The 16,281-nt window shown below is 32.7% G+C and overlaps 1 protein-coding gene across 1 annotated transcript; it reads left to right on the top strand.

Moving 5' to 3' along the window:
* Positions 1-2,189: 2,189 nt before the first annotated feature.
* LOC135130890 (alpha-1,2-mannosyltransferase ALG9) lies at positions 2,190-10,716 on the top strand. The gene is made up of 6 exons (XM_064058338.1): positions 2,190-2,380; positions 2,428-2,769; positions 2,818-3,017; positions 3,065-3,342; positions 3,387-3,717; positions 10,044-10,716. The coding sequence occupies exons 1-6, from the start codon at positions 2,274-2,276 to the stop codon at positions 10,580-10,582; spliced, it is 1,797 nt and encodes a 598-aa protein (XP_063914408.1). The 5' UTR covers positions 2,190-2,273; the 3' UTR covers positions 10,583-10,716.
* Positions 10,717-16,281: the final 5,565 nt, after the last annotated feature.

Raw genomic sequence — 16,281 nt, 5'->3', positions numbered from 1 at the left:
TTTCTTTATTTTAATTTTTCAAATTTGACTTTTATAAACTGTCAATTTTTCGATCTTTCAATTGATCGATGTTTTGATTTTCCTGTTCTTCAATTCTTTAATTTTTTGATTTTTCTGGTTTTTGATTTTTCAATTTTTCAAATTTGACATTTATAAACTGTCAATTTTTCGATTTTTCAATTAATGGATGTTTTGATTTTCCCATTTCTTGACCTTCGAGTGTTTCGATTTTCCTGTTCTTCAATTCTTTAATTTTTTGATTTTTCGGGTTTTTGATTTTTCAATTTTTCGATTTTTTAAGGTTTCTATTTTTATACTTCATTTTTTGGATTTTTCCATTGCTCAATTTTTCGACTTTTTTGGTTCTCAGTTTTCGGATTTTTCAGGTTTTCCATTTTTCAGTTTTTCTTTCATTTTTCAGTTTTTCGATATTTCAGTTTTGGGATTTTTCAATATTTTGATTCTCGACTTTTCGATTTTTGGCTTCTGGAGTTTTCGATGTGTCGATTTTTTTACTTTTTCGGTTTTTCAATTTTTCGATTGCTTAATCTTTTGATTTTTCGACTTCCCGGTTTTAGATTTTCTGTTTTTCAATTGTCATTTTGTCAAATTTTCTTTATTTTAATTTTTCAAATTTGACTTTTATAAACTGTCAATTTTTCGATCTTTCAATTGATCGATGTTTTGATTTTCCTGTTCTTCAATTTTTTAATTTTTTGATTTTTCAATTTTTCAAATTTGGCATTTATAAACTGTCAATTTTTCGATTTTTCAATTAATGGATATTTTGATTTTCCCATTTCTTGACCTTCGAGTGTTTCGATTTTCCTGTTCTTCAATACTTTAATTTTTCGATTTTTAATTTTTTTAAGGTTTCTATTTTCGACTTCACGTTTTTGAATTTTGGATTTTTCAGTTTTTAGATATTTCAGTTTTAGGATTTTTCAATATTTCAATTCTTCGGCTCTTCAATTTTTGACTTCTGGGTTTTTCGATGTGTCTACATTTTTGCTTTTTCGATTTTCATAATTTTTGGATTTTTCAATTTTAGATTTTTCAATCTTTCGATATTTTAATTTTTCAGTATTTCTTAATCTTTCTATTTTTCGACTTCCTGGTTTTAGATGTTCTGTTTTCCAATTTTTCGATTTGTTAATTTTTCATTCCCGATTTATCGAGATTTGATTGTTCAGGTTTTCGCTTTATCAGTTTTTAATTTTTTTATTTTGGCCTATTTCGGTTTCTCAGTTTTTCCAGTTTTCCATTTTTTCGTTTTTTGATTTTTCCGCTTTTCCAATTTTTCAACTTTCAGCTTTTTGTTTGTCGATTTCTCTATTTTTCGATTTTTCTACTTCATCACTTTACGATTTCTCGTTCTTTGGATCTTTCAATCTCTCAAGTTTTCAATTTTTCGATTTTTTAAGTTTTTTGATTTCTCGATTTATCGAAATTTGGATTTTTCGATATTTTGATCAGTTTCTCAATTTATAAATTGTTCAATTTATAACTTTTAGATTTTTCGATTTTGACCTATTTCGGTTTCTCAATTGTTCGACTTTTCGACTCCACGATTTCTTGATCTTTTGATTTTTCGATTTCTCAGTTTTTCGATTTTCCAGTTTTTCGATGTTTCGATTTTTCATTGTTTCGGTTTTACGATTTTTCGAATTTTCGATTATTTTAATTGTTAATTTTTTTTCTCACTGTTAATATCATACAGTGTATCGAAAACAACCACAAAAATTGTCACTAAAAACATAAAAAAAACGATTTCAACAATATTCTTAGTTTAAGACGTTTTGCTAGTATAAAATACAAATAAAGAATTAATTCTTAGTTAAACAAAATATGTAAAATCATCTAAATATGTACCAAAAATAATCACTTAGTCGTTACAAAAACCGACCAAACACTATTTCCCGCAGAAATTATAGTTTAAACCAACCAAATCGCTTCTGCACGCTTAGAGTCGACATTGGCCTGAGCGCGCTCTGGTCCGTAAATCAAACAAGTTCTCAGGTGACGAGTTGTAGTGAATCAAGTTTTTTTTATTGGCATCGACTATTTAAATTTGGCGCTTGAGGACTCCAATGTCAATAAGGATGGTTTTGTAAAATCAGCCTGTATGTCGCGTCCATGCACCTAGTTATTGTTGTTTTACGATTGGCAGGAGTGCGTTTCGTGTTCGTGTGGCTGCTTGCATAACCAAACTGTCAAAATTACTGTCAAATGGCACGATAGCGCTGACCCTCCAATTTCCAATTTCCGCACTGATGGTACGGAGCCAGCCGTCGTTTCGGCTTCGCCAGAATGCCTCCCAGCAGCCCCGCAAGCCCGCACACAAGCCCACCCAGCCCAAAGCCGCGAAACCGCCTCCGAGGTAAAAGTGGGGTTATGTTTACCGTATTTTTCATGTTTTCTTTGTAGTAAAAATGAAAACAGCGGCGGATTGGTGTACCCCGGGGGCGACACAGCCTTCAAAGCGTTGCTGTCGGCGAGGTTTTGCGCGGCGATTTGGTCGCACGTCTCGGATTGCGACGAAACTTACAATTACTGGGAGCCTATGCACTATTTGGTGTTTGGGAAGGGGCTGCAGACGTGGGAGTACAGCCCCCAGTATGCGTTGCGGTCGTACACTTACTTGATGTGCCATGCAGCCCCCGCGTACATCTACCACAAGCTGCTGCAACCGAATCCGTTGCTGATGTTTTATTTTATTAGGTGTTTGTTGGGGTTGATGTGCGCCTTATCGGAGGTGTATTTCTACAAGTGAGTAACCGGTGGTGTAAAATTTTAACTAATGTGAAGTAATTCTAGGGCTGTGTGCCGCGAATTTGGGGTCCATATCGGGAGAATGTGTTTGTCGTTCCAGATTTTTGCAGCGGGGATGTTCGTGTCGAGTACTGCCTTCTTACCGAGCAGTTTCGCCATGTATACGTTTGCAGCGGCTTGTGCTGCGTGGTGGCAACAACGGTACCCCCTGGCGATTTTTTTCACAGCTTTGGGATCCGTTTTGGGTACGTTTTGGAAGTGGTGTTTTCGAATCTTGACAAGTTTCTTTTAGGTTGGCCATTTGCAGCCCTATTGGGGCTCCCGATTGCGTACGATATGGCCATACGTAGGAAACTATACGTTGAATTTATCGCATGGGCGGTTTTATGCGGGTGCGTCATAATTTTGCCCATGGTTATTATCGATTCATTCCAATACGGCCGTGTGACGATCGCCCCCTTTAATATTCTTTGGTACAACGTGTTCGGGGGGGCCGGACCTAATTTGTACGGAACTGAGCCGTTTTCGTTTTATTTGATTAATGGATTCGTGAATTTTAATTTTGTTTGGGTGAGTATTTGTAGTGTGAGGGTTGTTAATAATTTTGGAAGTAGGTTTTGGCGCTGTTGACTCCAGTGGCTGTCGTTTTGGGGCACTTTTTCTTACCGTTGAAGAACAGAAGCACGCTTTATCTTCCTTATTGGTTGTCTGTGAGCCCTTTGTTTTTGTGGTTGGTTGTGTTCATGGTGCAGCCCCATAAGGAAGAGAGGTTTTTGTTCCCGATTTACCCGATGGTTTGTTTGTGTGGGGCGATTACTGTGGATATAGTCCAGAAGCTGTTCTTCCGGGTGTGGAATATGGTGAAAAGTGTCCCCCATGGGACTCACTATTTAGATGTTACCATGTTCATCATGATTTCGACGATTGCAGTAACTGGAGCTTTAAGTAAGTTTAACGACTGTTGTTCAGTGAAAAATTACTGAAACATAACCTTACATTTTAAAAAAATGTGAGGTTATGTCATAGATTAATATAGATGCGACATACAGGCTGATTTTGCAAAACCACCCTTGTTGACATTGGAGTCCTCAATACATATTTAGATGATTTTACATATTTTGTTTAACTAAGGATTAATTCTTTATTTGTGTTTTGTACTAGCAAAACGTCTTAAACTAAGAATATTGTTGAAATCGTAATAACCCAATGGATTTTTTTCTGGAAAATGTTTTGGAAACACTGTTCTATTTTGTATGAATTTTTAAATGTTATTAGTGGCAATTTTTGTGGTTGTTTTCGATACACTGTATGATATTAACAGTGAGAAAAAAAAAAAAAAAATAAAAAATTAAAACCTTAAAAAATCGTAAAACCGAAACATTGAAAAATCGAAATATCGAAGAACTGAAAATCGAAAAATGAAACATCAGAAAATCTAAAAAATGTAAAATTCAAAAATCTAAAATTTAAAAACCGAGTAACGAAAAATCGAAACTCCCAAATTTAAAAAATCGGATAACTGAAAAATCGAAACATCGAAAAACTGGAAAATCGAAAAACGGAGAAATCGAAAAATCAAAAGATCAAGAAATCGTGGAGTCGAGAAGTCGAACAATTGAGAAACCGAAATAGGCTAAAATCGAAAAGTTAAAAATTGAGCAATTTATAAATTGAGAAATTGACAATCAAAATATCGAAAAATCCAAATCTCGATAAATCAAGAAATCAAAAAACTTAAAAATTCGAAAAATTGAGAGATTGAAAGATCAAAAGAACGAGAAATCGAAAAGTGATGAATTCGAAAAATCGAAAAATAGAGAAATCGACAAAGAAAAAGAACATCTAAAACCAGCAAGTCGAAAAATCGAAAGATTAAGAAATATTGAAAAATTAAAATATCAAAAGATTGAATAATCTAAAATTTAAAAATCCGAAAATTGAAAAATCGAAAAAGTAAAAAGGTGGACACATCGAAAAATCCAGAAGTCAAAAATAGAAGAGCCGAAGAACTGAAATATTGAAAAATCCTAAAACTGAAATAGGTATCTAAAAACTGAAAAATCGAAAAATCAAAAAAGTGAAGTCGAAAAATAGAAACCTTAAAAAATCGAAAAACTGAAAAATCAAAAACCCGAAAAATCAAAAAGTTAAAGAATTGAAGAACAGGAAAATCGAAACACTCGAAGGTCAAGAAATGGGAAAATCAAAACATCGATTAATTGAAAAATCGAAAAATTGAGAGTTTATAAAAGTCAAATTTGAAAAATTAAAACATCTAAAATTTAAAATCAGAAAATTGAAAAACCTATAAAGTAAGATAATTGACACATCAAAAAATCCAGGAGTCAAAAATCGAAATGTCGAAGAATCGAAATATTGAAAAATCCCAAAACTGAGATATCGAAAAACTGAAAAATGAAAGATAAACTGAAATATCCAAAAACTGAAAACCTAAAAAGTCGAAAAATTGAGCAATCGAAAAATCCAAAAAGTGAAGTCGAAAAATCGAAACCTTAAAAAAATGAAAAATCGAAAAATTAAAGAATTGAATAACAGGAATATCGAAACCCTCGAAAGTCAAAAAACGGAAAAATCAAAACATCGATTAATTGAAAAATCGAAAAATTGACAGTTTATAAATGCCAAATTTGAAAAATTGAAAAAACGACAATTAAAAAACAGAAAATCTAAAACCGGGAAGTCGAAAAATCGATAGATTAACAAATCAAAACATTAGAAAAATTCCAAAACATGAAAAACGGAAATATCGAAGAACTGAAAGGCAAAATCGAGAAATCGAAAAATCTAAAATTTTAAATATTGAAAAATTAAAGTACCAAAAAATTGAAAAATCTAAAATGTAAAAAGTCAACACATCGAAAAATCCAGAAGTCTAAAATGGAAAAGTCGAAGAACAGAAATATTGAAAAATCCCAAAACTGAAATAGCGAAAAACTGAAAAATGAAAGAAAAACTGAAATATCCAAAAACTGAGAACCTAAAAAATCGAAGAATCAAAAAAGTGAAGTCGAAATATCGAAACCTTAAAAAAATTGAAAAATCAAAAGCCTGCAAAATCGTAAGATCGAAAAATTGAATAAGTAAATTGAAAAATCGCAAAACTGAAATGTCCAAAAACTGAGAAATTAAAAAATTGAAAAATCCAAACATTGAAGAATTGAAAAACTGAAAAATTAAAGAAATCGAAGAGTCGAAAAACCAAAAAATCGATTAATCGAGAAACTGAAAAATTGAAAAGTCGAGAAGTGGAAAAACCGAAAAATTGAGAAATCGAAACAGCCCAAACTCGAAAAATATTTTTTTTTTAAATTAAGATTTGAAATTTTAAAAAAATCGAAAAATCAAGAAATTGAACAATCGAAATATCGACATCTCGATAAATTGAGAAAGGGAAAAATTGAAAAACCCCAAAACTAAAATGTCCAAAAACCGAAAAATTGAAAAATCGAGAAGTCTAAAAATCGAAACATCAAAAAACTGAAAACCCTAAAATTAAAATTACGAAAAATTGAAAAACAGAAATATTGAGAAATCAAAAAATCTAAATTTTAAAAAGTGAACAATTAAAATATCGAAACAATAAAAAATCGAAGAAAAAAATGAAAAATCGAAAAGTTAAAAAATCTAAGAAAAAATGAAGAATAGAAAAATTGAAAAATCCAAAATTCGATAGATCGAAAAATTGGGAAATTGAAGAATCTAATATTTAAGTGGAAAAATAAAAAAAACAAAACAGTAAAAAATCCAAAAATCGAAAATGTAAAAACGAGAAATCAAAAAATCTAAGAAAAATTGTAGAATCGAAATTTGAAGAATGGAGAAAGTGAAAAACCGAAAAATCGAGAAATCGAAAATTGAAACTGAAATATCGAAGAATTGAAAAATTGAAGAAGCGAAAAATTGAAAAATTGGGAAATTGAAACTTCAAAAAATTGAAAAACTGAAAAGTTTATTCAATGTCGAAAAATTGAAGATTGGAAACATTGAAGGACTCCAAAATTAAAGTATCGAAAATCGATGAAAAACTGATAAATGGAGAAATCGATTCGTCGAAAAAATGAAAAAATGAAAAACCGAAAATGTAACGAGAAATTAAAAATTCGAAGAAAAATTGAAGAATCGGAAAATTCAAAAATCAAAAAAGTGAAAAATCGAAACTTCGAAAAGTCGAGAAATCAAAAATTCGAAGAAAAATTGAAGAATCGGAAAATTCAATAATCAAAAAAGTGAAAAATCGGAGAAATGTTGAAAAATCCCAAAACTGAAATATCGAAAAATTAAAAAATGAAGAATAGAAAAATTGAAAAATGCAAAATTCGATAGATCGAAAAATTGGGAAATTGAAGAATCTGATATTTAAAAATGGAAAAATAAAAAAATCAAAACTGTAAAAAATCCAAAAATCGAAACATTAAAAAATCGAAAATGTAAAAACGGGAAATCAAAAAATCGAAGAAAAATTGTAGAATCGAAAAATTGAAGAATGGAGAAGGTGAAAAACCGAAAAATCCAGAAATCGAAAATTGAAACTGAAATATCGAAGAATTGAAAAATTGGGAAATTGAAAAACTGAAAAATTTATTCAATGTCGAAAAATTGAAGATTGGAAACATTGAAGGATTCCAAAATTAAAGTATCAAAAATCGACGAAAAACTGATAAATCGAGAAATCGATTCGTCGAAAAAATGAAAAAATGAAAAACCGAAAATGTAACAACGAGAAATCAAAAATTCGAAGAAAAATTGAAGAATCGGAAAATTAAAAAATCAAAAAAGTGAAAAATCGAAACTTCGAAAAGTCGAGAATCAAAAATTCGAAGAAAAATTGAAGAATCGGAAAATTCAAAAATCAAAAAAGTGAAAAATCGGTGAAATGTTGAAAAATCCCAAAACTGAAATGTCGAAAAATTAAGAAATGAAGAATAGAAAAATTGAAAAATCCAAAATTGAATACATCGAAAAATCGGGAAATTGAAGAATCTAATATTTAAAAATGGAAAAATTAAAAAATCAAAACAGTAAAAAATCCAAAAATCGAAACATTAAAAAATCGAAAATGTAAAAACGAGAAATCAAAAAATCGAAGAAAAATTGTAGAATCGAAAAATTGACGAATGGAGAAAGTGAAAAACCGAAACATCGAAAAATCGAAAATTGAAACTGAAATATCGAAGAATTGAAAAATTGGGAAATTGAAAAACTGAAAAATTTATTCAATGTCGAAAAATTGAAGATTGGAAACATTGAAGGATTCCAAAATTAAAGTATCAAAAATCGACGAAAAACTGATAAATCGAGAAATCGATTCGTCGAAAAAATGAAAAAATGAAAAACCGAAAATGTAACAACGAGAAATCAAAAATTCGAAGAAAAATTGAAGAATCGGAAAATTAAAAAATCAAAAAAGTGAAAAATCGAAACTTCGAAAAGTCGAGAATCAAAAATTCGAAGAAAAATTGAAGAATCGGAAAATTCAAAAATCAAAAAAGTGAAAAATCGGTGAAATGTTGAAAAATCCCAAAACTGAAATGTCGAAAAATTAAGAAATGAAGAATAGAAAAATTGAAAAATCCAAAATTGAATACATCGAAAAATTGGGAAATTGAAGAATCTAATATTTAAAAATGGAAAAATTAAAAAATCAAAACAGTAAAAAATCCAAAAATCGAAACATTAAAAAATCGAAAATGTAAAAACGAGAAATCAAAAAATCGACGAAAAATTGTAGAATAGAAAAATTGAAGAATGGAGAAAGTGAAAAACCGAAAAATCGAGAAATCGAAAATTGAAACTGAAATATCGAAGAATTGAAATATTGAAGAAGCGAAAAATTGAAAAATTGGGAAATTGAAACTTCAAAAAATTGAAAAACTGAAAAGTTTATTCAATGTCGAAAAATTGAAGATTGAAAACATTGAAGGATTCCAAAATTAAAGTATCGAAAATCGACGAAAAACTGATAAATCGAGAAATCAAAAATTCGAAGAAAAATTGAAGAATCTGAAAATTCAAAAATCAAAAAAGTGAAAAATCGAAACTTCGAAAAGTCGAGAAATCGAAAATTGAAAAATCTCAAAAAATTGAAAAATCCGAGCAAAATTGAAGAATCGAAACAGTAAAAAACCGAGAAATGGAAAAGTCGAAAAATTGGAGAAAAATGAGAAATCGGAAAATTCAGGACTTGAAAAAGTGAAAAATCGAAAAATTGAGAAATTAAAAAATGGAAAAGTCGAGAAATCGAAACAACAAAAAATCGAAGAAAAAAATGAAAAATCGAAAAACTGAAAAATCGGAGAAATGTTGAAAAATCCCAAAACTGAAATATCGAAAAAATGAAAAATCTAAGAAAAAATGAAGAATAGAAAAATTGAAAAATCCAAAATTCGATAGATCGAAAAATTGGGAAATTGAAGAATCTAATATTTAAAAATGGAAAAATAAAAAAATCAAAACAGTAAAAATCCAAAAATCGAAACATTAAAAAATCGAAAATGTAAAAACGGGAAATCAAAAATTGAAGCTGAAATATCGAAGTATTGAAAAATTGAAGAACCGAAAAATTGAAAAATTGGGAAATTGAAACTTCAAAAAATTGAAAAACTGAAAAGTTTATTCAATGTCGTAAAATTGAAGATTGGAAACATTGAAGGATTCCAAAATTAAAGTATCGAAAATCGACGAAAAACTGATAAATCGAGAAATCGATTCGTCGAAAAAATGAAAAATCGAAAATTCGAAAAGTCGAGAAATCGAAAATTGAAAAATCTCAAAACAAAAATATCGAAAAATTAAAAATCGGAGAAAAATTGAAGAATCGAAAAACTGAAAAATCGAGAAATCGAAACATTGAAAAACTAGAAAATTGAAAAATCTGTTATTGAAAAATCGAAACAATAAAAAATCGAGAAATCGAAAAGTCGAAAAATTGGAGAAAAAATGTAAAATCGGAAAATTCAGGACTTGAAAAAGAGAAAAATCGAAAAATTGAGACATTGAAAAATTAAAGTGAAGGCACCATTAAGCGGCTTGTAATATTCTGGTAAATCTAGTGTCAATTTTTTAGTTAGAAACAAACACTGTTGCCAACATAAGTCGAAAAGTCATCAACCGTCATTTAATTTAAACTATGACGCTTCTCTATGTTCCCTGGTTATGTTTCAGCCACAAATGACTGTTTTCGTGTCAAATGAAATTCCAATGCCTACTTTGAGTGATTTTTCATAAACACTCATTACTGTATTTTTTTGTAGATATTTCCCGGATTTTCGCGCTCTACAGGAACTACCACGCCCCCCTGGACCTGCTAATCGAGCTCAATAGGTACCCCCACGAGGCCAACGTCCCCGAAAGAGCAATAATAAACGTTTGTATGGGCAAAGACTGGCACAGGTACCCCTCGTCGTTTTTCCTCCCCAACAAAAACTGGAACGTCCGGTTTATCCGGTCAGAATTCAAAGGTTTATTACCAGCGCCGTATTCCGCCGGTAGTAATGCGACGTACGTCGTACACGAGCACTTCAACGACCAAAACCAAGAAGAGACAAGCTTGTATTTCAATATGAGTAGGTGTCACTTTTTGCTGGATCTAGACTTAGACCGAGAGACTGAAATGGAACCAAACTTCGCGAAAATGAAGGACCGCTGGAAAGTGTTAAAAAGCTTCCTTTTTTTAAACGCGGAACAGTCGAATCGATTTTTTAGAGCTTTTTATATCCCATATTTTACGGATAGGTATGTACAGTACGGTAATTTCAGTTTACTGCAATCAACAAAACTGAAGATTAAATAGAGTACAAATGTCTGTGTACTGAAAATTATTTTTCCATGATGTTATTGGTTGGGTAAGGAGTGGACGTCTTTTTTGTGATATAGTTGTGATTTTATATGATTTGTGTCTTGTAATAAAGCCTATATCGAGTGTAAGCGCAGACGTTTGTTCCCCAACAACCATCTCGATAACTAAATACGGATGTTTATTCAAAATAGTAAATATAAAAATACATAAAATTGAGTTGTCGAGAATTACAAGCATCAGTATTATTCGCACATGCTTCTACATAAATCCCAAATAATACTGCCTACGAAATACCTAATATGGCCTGCAAGTTCCAAACTATCACAGATACTAGTCTCTGAAGATTGCCACTTAATCTCTGTTTGATTTCACACGACTTCCACACTCCGACGAAAACCAAACATCATTTTCAGTCACTATTCTCTCTTGATCTGCATCTGCAACAGATCCCGCTGCAAGTTCGCCTTCTGCGCCTGCAGCTTCAGGAGCGCCTGTTCGGCGAGCTTCGACAGCACTTCCGCCCGTTCCGCGGGGGACCGCGGCAGAGTCTTGTACGTGTTTTTGACGGTTTTCTTAACGTAGTGCGTCCGATATTTCGACTTGTCCGCGCCGGGTTTCGCTTTTTTCATTTTCTTGTTTCGGAGTCTTCGGTCTCTGGCTGCCGCTCGATAGCTGGAGAGCTGGTTTTCTGCCATACAGCTCACTTTCAGTTTTCGTATTCGCTCGATTCGGCGACTCTGTTCCTTTTTGATGCTGGCGTCGATTTTCCGCTTGTCCCGGTACTTTTTCACGGTTTGGGACTGTTTTTCGGTTGGGGGTTCTTCTGTTAGTTCCATGACTGGAGCGGAGTGAGAAGACGGAAGGGCTGGTTAGCGACCGGAAGCGTGGATTTCGGAGGAAGTCATAAAAGTGCAGAGTTATTTTGGGGAATAAGGGGGCACTGGATCTAACCTATAAAGGCGGCTTGTGCACAAATGTCAAAATGGGGCGGCGGGAAGTTTAAATTTTAATGAGGCGAGTTTGTTTTCGGTTTTTTTTATAAAAAAAAAAGAATTCATCGAATGACGTCAATAAATACAATCAATCTTGGAAATTTTCGTATAATTATAAAACTGTGTCCAATCACAAAAAAACATCATAAAATCAAATTTTATGAATTTTTTAAATGGATTATACAAGGCCTCGTACGATTTGTGCTTTAATTTTATACATATGTATGTATAACAAAATACAAATTTTTGTATAGGCAACCAACAATATCGACTTAACCAGTTGAGCATGAAAATCGTCTCCGCCGAGGGTTTTTTTTTACAATACTCAGGACTGCTGACTTCAGCACCACCAAGAGGACACGATTATCCCTAAACTTCCCGTTTATATGCGATTATGATCCGTTGAATTTCTCTCTGAATGTGATTTTATTTTTATATTGTTCCTTTACGTAAATGAGTATAAGTAAATACCTATATTTAAAAAGATATAAGATTTTTTAACCTGTCTTTACACTTTAATTTTCGGATGTTGGTAATTATAATCCTTATATCCGTAATATTAACCATAACCCTAGAAACTTCAAGCGAGAAAGTTTTAATATGACGTAGTTTCACTTTTAAAAAAGTTGTCTAAAAATTCTGAAAAAATTCAGGAACGTAGATCTCGACACGCTGATTACAAAAATATAGGGTGTCGATGGTCACGTAGCATCATTTACGAAAGAAACGATGCGAAATGCGAATTTTTGAGAATTTCTAAAAATTTCGATATTTCAACGGACGATTCCGGAAAAACGGTTGCAGTTATCAAAGAATCGATCCCGGAAGTGAGTTCTAGAGCTTGAAATCTACCAGAAAATGTATTTAGTTAAGTTTCGAAAATGGCAAAATTTGGCCGAAATTTGAAGAAGGGGGGACCATTGGAAAAATTTCAGTTTTAAAGAAGTCGTCTAAAAATTCTGAAAAAATTCAGGGACGTAGATCTCGACACGCTGATTTCAAAAATATAGGGTGTGGATGGTCAGGGAGCAACATTTTAGAAAGAATCGATACGAAATGCGAATTTTTGAGAATTTCTAAAAATTTCGATATTTCAACGGACGATTCCGGAAAAACGGTTGCAGTTATCAAAGAATCGATCCCGGAAGTGAGTTCTAGAGCGCGAAATCTACCAGAAAATGTATTCAGTTAAGTTTCGAAAATGTCAAAATTTGGCCGAAATTTGAAGAAGGGGGGACCATTGGAAAAATTTCAGTTTTAAAAAAGTCGTCTTAAAATTCTGAAAAAATTCAGGGACGTAGATCTCGACACGCTGATTTCAAAAATATAGGGTGTGGATGGTCAGGGAGCAACATTTTAGAAAGAATCGATACGAAATGCGAATTTTTGAGAATTTCTAAAAATTTCGATATTTCAACGGACGATTCCGGAAAAACGGTTGCAATTATCAAAGAGTCGAGGCGGGAAGTGAGTTCTAGAGCTCGAAAACTACCAGAAAATGTATTCAGTTAACTTTCGAAAATGTCAAAATTTGGCCGAAATTTGAAGAAGGGGGGACCATTGGAAAAATTTCAGTTTTAAAAAAGTCGTCTTAAAATTCTGAAAAAATTAATGGACGTAGATCTCGTCACGCTGATTTCAAAAATATAGGGTGTGGATGGTCAGAGAGCAACATTTTAGAAAGAATCGATACGAAATGCGAATTTTCGAGAATTTCTAAAAATTTCGATATTTCAACGGACGATTCCGGAAAAACGGTTGCAGTTATCAAAGAATCGAGGCCGGAAGTGAGTTCTAGAGCTCGAAATCTACCAGAAAATGTATTCAGTTAAGTTTCGAAAATGTCAAAATTTGGCCGAAATTTGAAGAAGGGGGGGACCATTGGAAAAATTTCAGTTTTAAAAAAGTCGTCTAAAAATTCTAAAAAAATTCAGGGACGTAGATCTCGACACGCTGATTTCCAAAATATAGGGTGTGGATGGTCAGGGAGCAACATTTTCGAAAGAATCGATTCGAAATGCGAATTTTTGAGAATTTCTAAAAATTTCGATTTTTGAATGGACGATTCCGGAAAAACGGTTGCAGTTATCAAAGAATCGAGGCCGGAAGTGAGTTCTAGAGCTCGAAATCTACCAGAAAATGTATTCAGTTAAGTTTCGAAAATGTCAAAATTTGGCCGAAATTTGAAGAAGGGGGGACCATTGGGAAAATTTCATTGTTAAAACAGTCGTCTAAAAATTCTGAAAAAATTCAGGGAGGTAGATCTCGACACGCTTATTTCAAAAATATAGGGTGTTAATGGTCAGGGAGCAACATTTTAGAAAGAATCGATACGAAATGCGAATTTTTGAGAATTTCTAAAAATTTCTATATTTCAACGGACGATTCTGGAAAAACGGTTCCAGTTATCAAAGAATCGAGGCCGGAAGTGAGTTCTAGAGCTCGAAATCTATCAGAAAATGTATTCAGTTAAGTTTCGAAAATGTAAAAATTTGGCCGAAATTTGAAGAAGGGGGGGACCATTGGAAAAATTTCAGTTTTAAAAAAGGCGTCTTAAAATTCTGAAAAAATTCAGGGACGTAGATCTCGACACGCTGATTACAAAAATATAGGGTGTGGATGGTCAGAGAGCAACATTTTCGAAAGAATCGATAGTAAAGTCGAATTTTTGGGAATTTCTAAAAATTTCGATATTTCAACGGACGATTCCGGAAAACGGTTACAGTTATCAAAGAATCGAGGCCGGAAGTGAGTTCTAGAGCTCGAAATCTACCAGAAAATGTATTCAGTTGAGTTTCGAAAATGTCAAAATTTGGCCGAAATTTGAAGAAGGGGGGACCATTGGAAAATTTTCAGTTTTAAAAAAGTCGTCTAAAAATTCTGAAAAAATTCAAGGACGTAGATCTCGACTTGCTGATTACAAAAATATAGGGTGCCGATGGTCAGGGAGCAACATTTTCGAAAGAATCGATACGAAATGCGAATTTTTGGGAATTTCTAAAAATTTCGATATTTCAACGGACGATTCCGGAAAAACGGTTGCAGTTATCAAAGAATCGAGGCCGGAAGTGAGTTCTAGAGCTCGAAATCTACCAGAAAATGTATTCAGCTAAGTTTCGAAAATGTCAAAAATTGGCCGAAATTTGAAGAAGGGGGGACCATAGGAAAAATTTCAGTTTTAAAAAAGTCGTCTAAAAATTCTGAAAAAATTCAAGGACGTAGATCTCGACTTGCTGATTACAAAAATATAGGGTGCCGATGGTCACGGAGCAACATTTTTGAAAGAATCGATACGAAAAGCGAATTGTTGAGAGTTTCTAATAATTTCGATATTTCAACGGACGATTCCGGAAAAACGCTTGCAGTTATCAAAGAATCGAGGCCGGAAGTGAGATCTAGAGCTCGAAATCTACCTGAAAATGTATTCAGTTAAGTTTCGAAAATGTCAAAATTTGGCCGAAATTTGAAGAAGGGGGGACCATTGGGAAAATTTCATTTTTAAAACAGTCGTCTAAAAATTCTGAAAAAATTCAGGGACGTAGATCTCGACACGCTGATTTCAAAAATATAGGGTGTGGATGGTCAGGGAGCAACATTTTAGAAAGAATCGATACGAAATGCAAATTTTTGAGATTTTCTAAAAATTTCGATATTTCAACGGACGATTCCGGAAAAACGGTTGCAGTTATCAACGAATCGAGGCCGGAAGTGAGTTCTAGAGCTCGAAATCTACCAGAAAATGTATTCAGTTAAGTTTCGAAAATGTCAAAATTTGGCCGAAATTTGAAGAAGGGGGGACCATTGGGAAAATTTCATTGTTAAAACAGTCGTCTAAAAATTCTGAAAAAATTCAGGGAGGTAGATCTCGACACGCTTATTTCAAAAATATAGGGTGTTAATGGTCAGGGAGCAACATTTTAGAAAGAATCGATACGAAATGCGAATTTTTGAGAATTTCTAAAAATTTCTATATTTCAACGGACGATTCTGGAAAAACGGTTCCAGTTATCAAAGAATCGAGGCCGGAAGTGAGTTCTAGAGCTCGAAATCTATCAGAAAATGTATTCAGTTAAGTTTCGAAAATGTCAAAATTTGGCCGAAATTTGATGAAGGGGACCATTGGGAAAATTTCAGTTTTAAAAAAGTCATTTAAAAATTCTGAAAAAATTCAGGGAGGTAGATCTCGACACGCTGATTTTAAAAATATAGTGTGTGGATGGTCACGGAGCAATATTTTAGAAAGAATCGAAACGAGATGCGAATTTTTGAGAATTTCTGAAAATTTCGATATTTCAACGGACGATTCCGGAAAACGGTTGCAGTTATCAAAGAATCGAAGCCGGAAGTGAGTTCTAGAGCTCGAAATCTACAAGAAAATGTATTCAGTTAAGTTTCGAAAATGTCAAAATTTGGCCGAAATTTGAAGAAGGGGGGACCATTGGAAAAATTTCAGTTTTAAAAAAGTCGTCTAAAAATTCTGAAAAAATTCAGGGACGTAGATCTCGACACGCTGATTTCAAAAATATAGAGTGTGGATGGTCAGGGAGCAACATTTTAGAAAGAATCGATACGAAATGCGAATTTTTGAGAATTTCTAAAAATTTAGATATTTCAACGGACGATTCCTGAAAAACGGTTGCAGTTATCAAAGAATCGAGGCCGGAAGTGAGTTCTAGAGCTCGAAATCTACCAGAAAATGTA

The sequence above is a fragment of the Zophobas morio genome, unplaced genomic scaffold (assembly GCF_036711695.1).
Source record: "Zophobas morio isolate AGI-343-1 ecotype UQ-CSIRO unplaced genomic scaffold, CSIRO_AGI_Zmor_V1 ptg000018l, whole genome shotgun sequence".
Classification (NCBI taxonomy): domain Eukaryota; kingdom Metazoa; phylum Arthropoda; class Insecta; order Coleoptera; family Tenebrionidae; genus Zophobas; species Zophobas morio.
The sequence above is the reverse complement of the archived record's forward strand: the minus strand, read 5'-3'. Positions and strand labels throughout refer to the sequence as shown.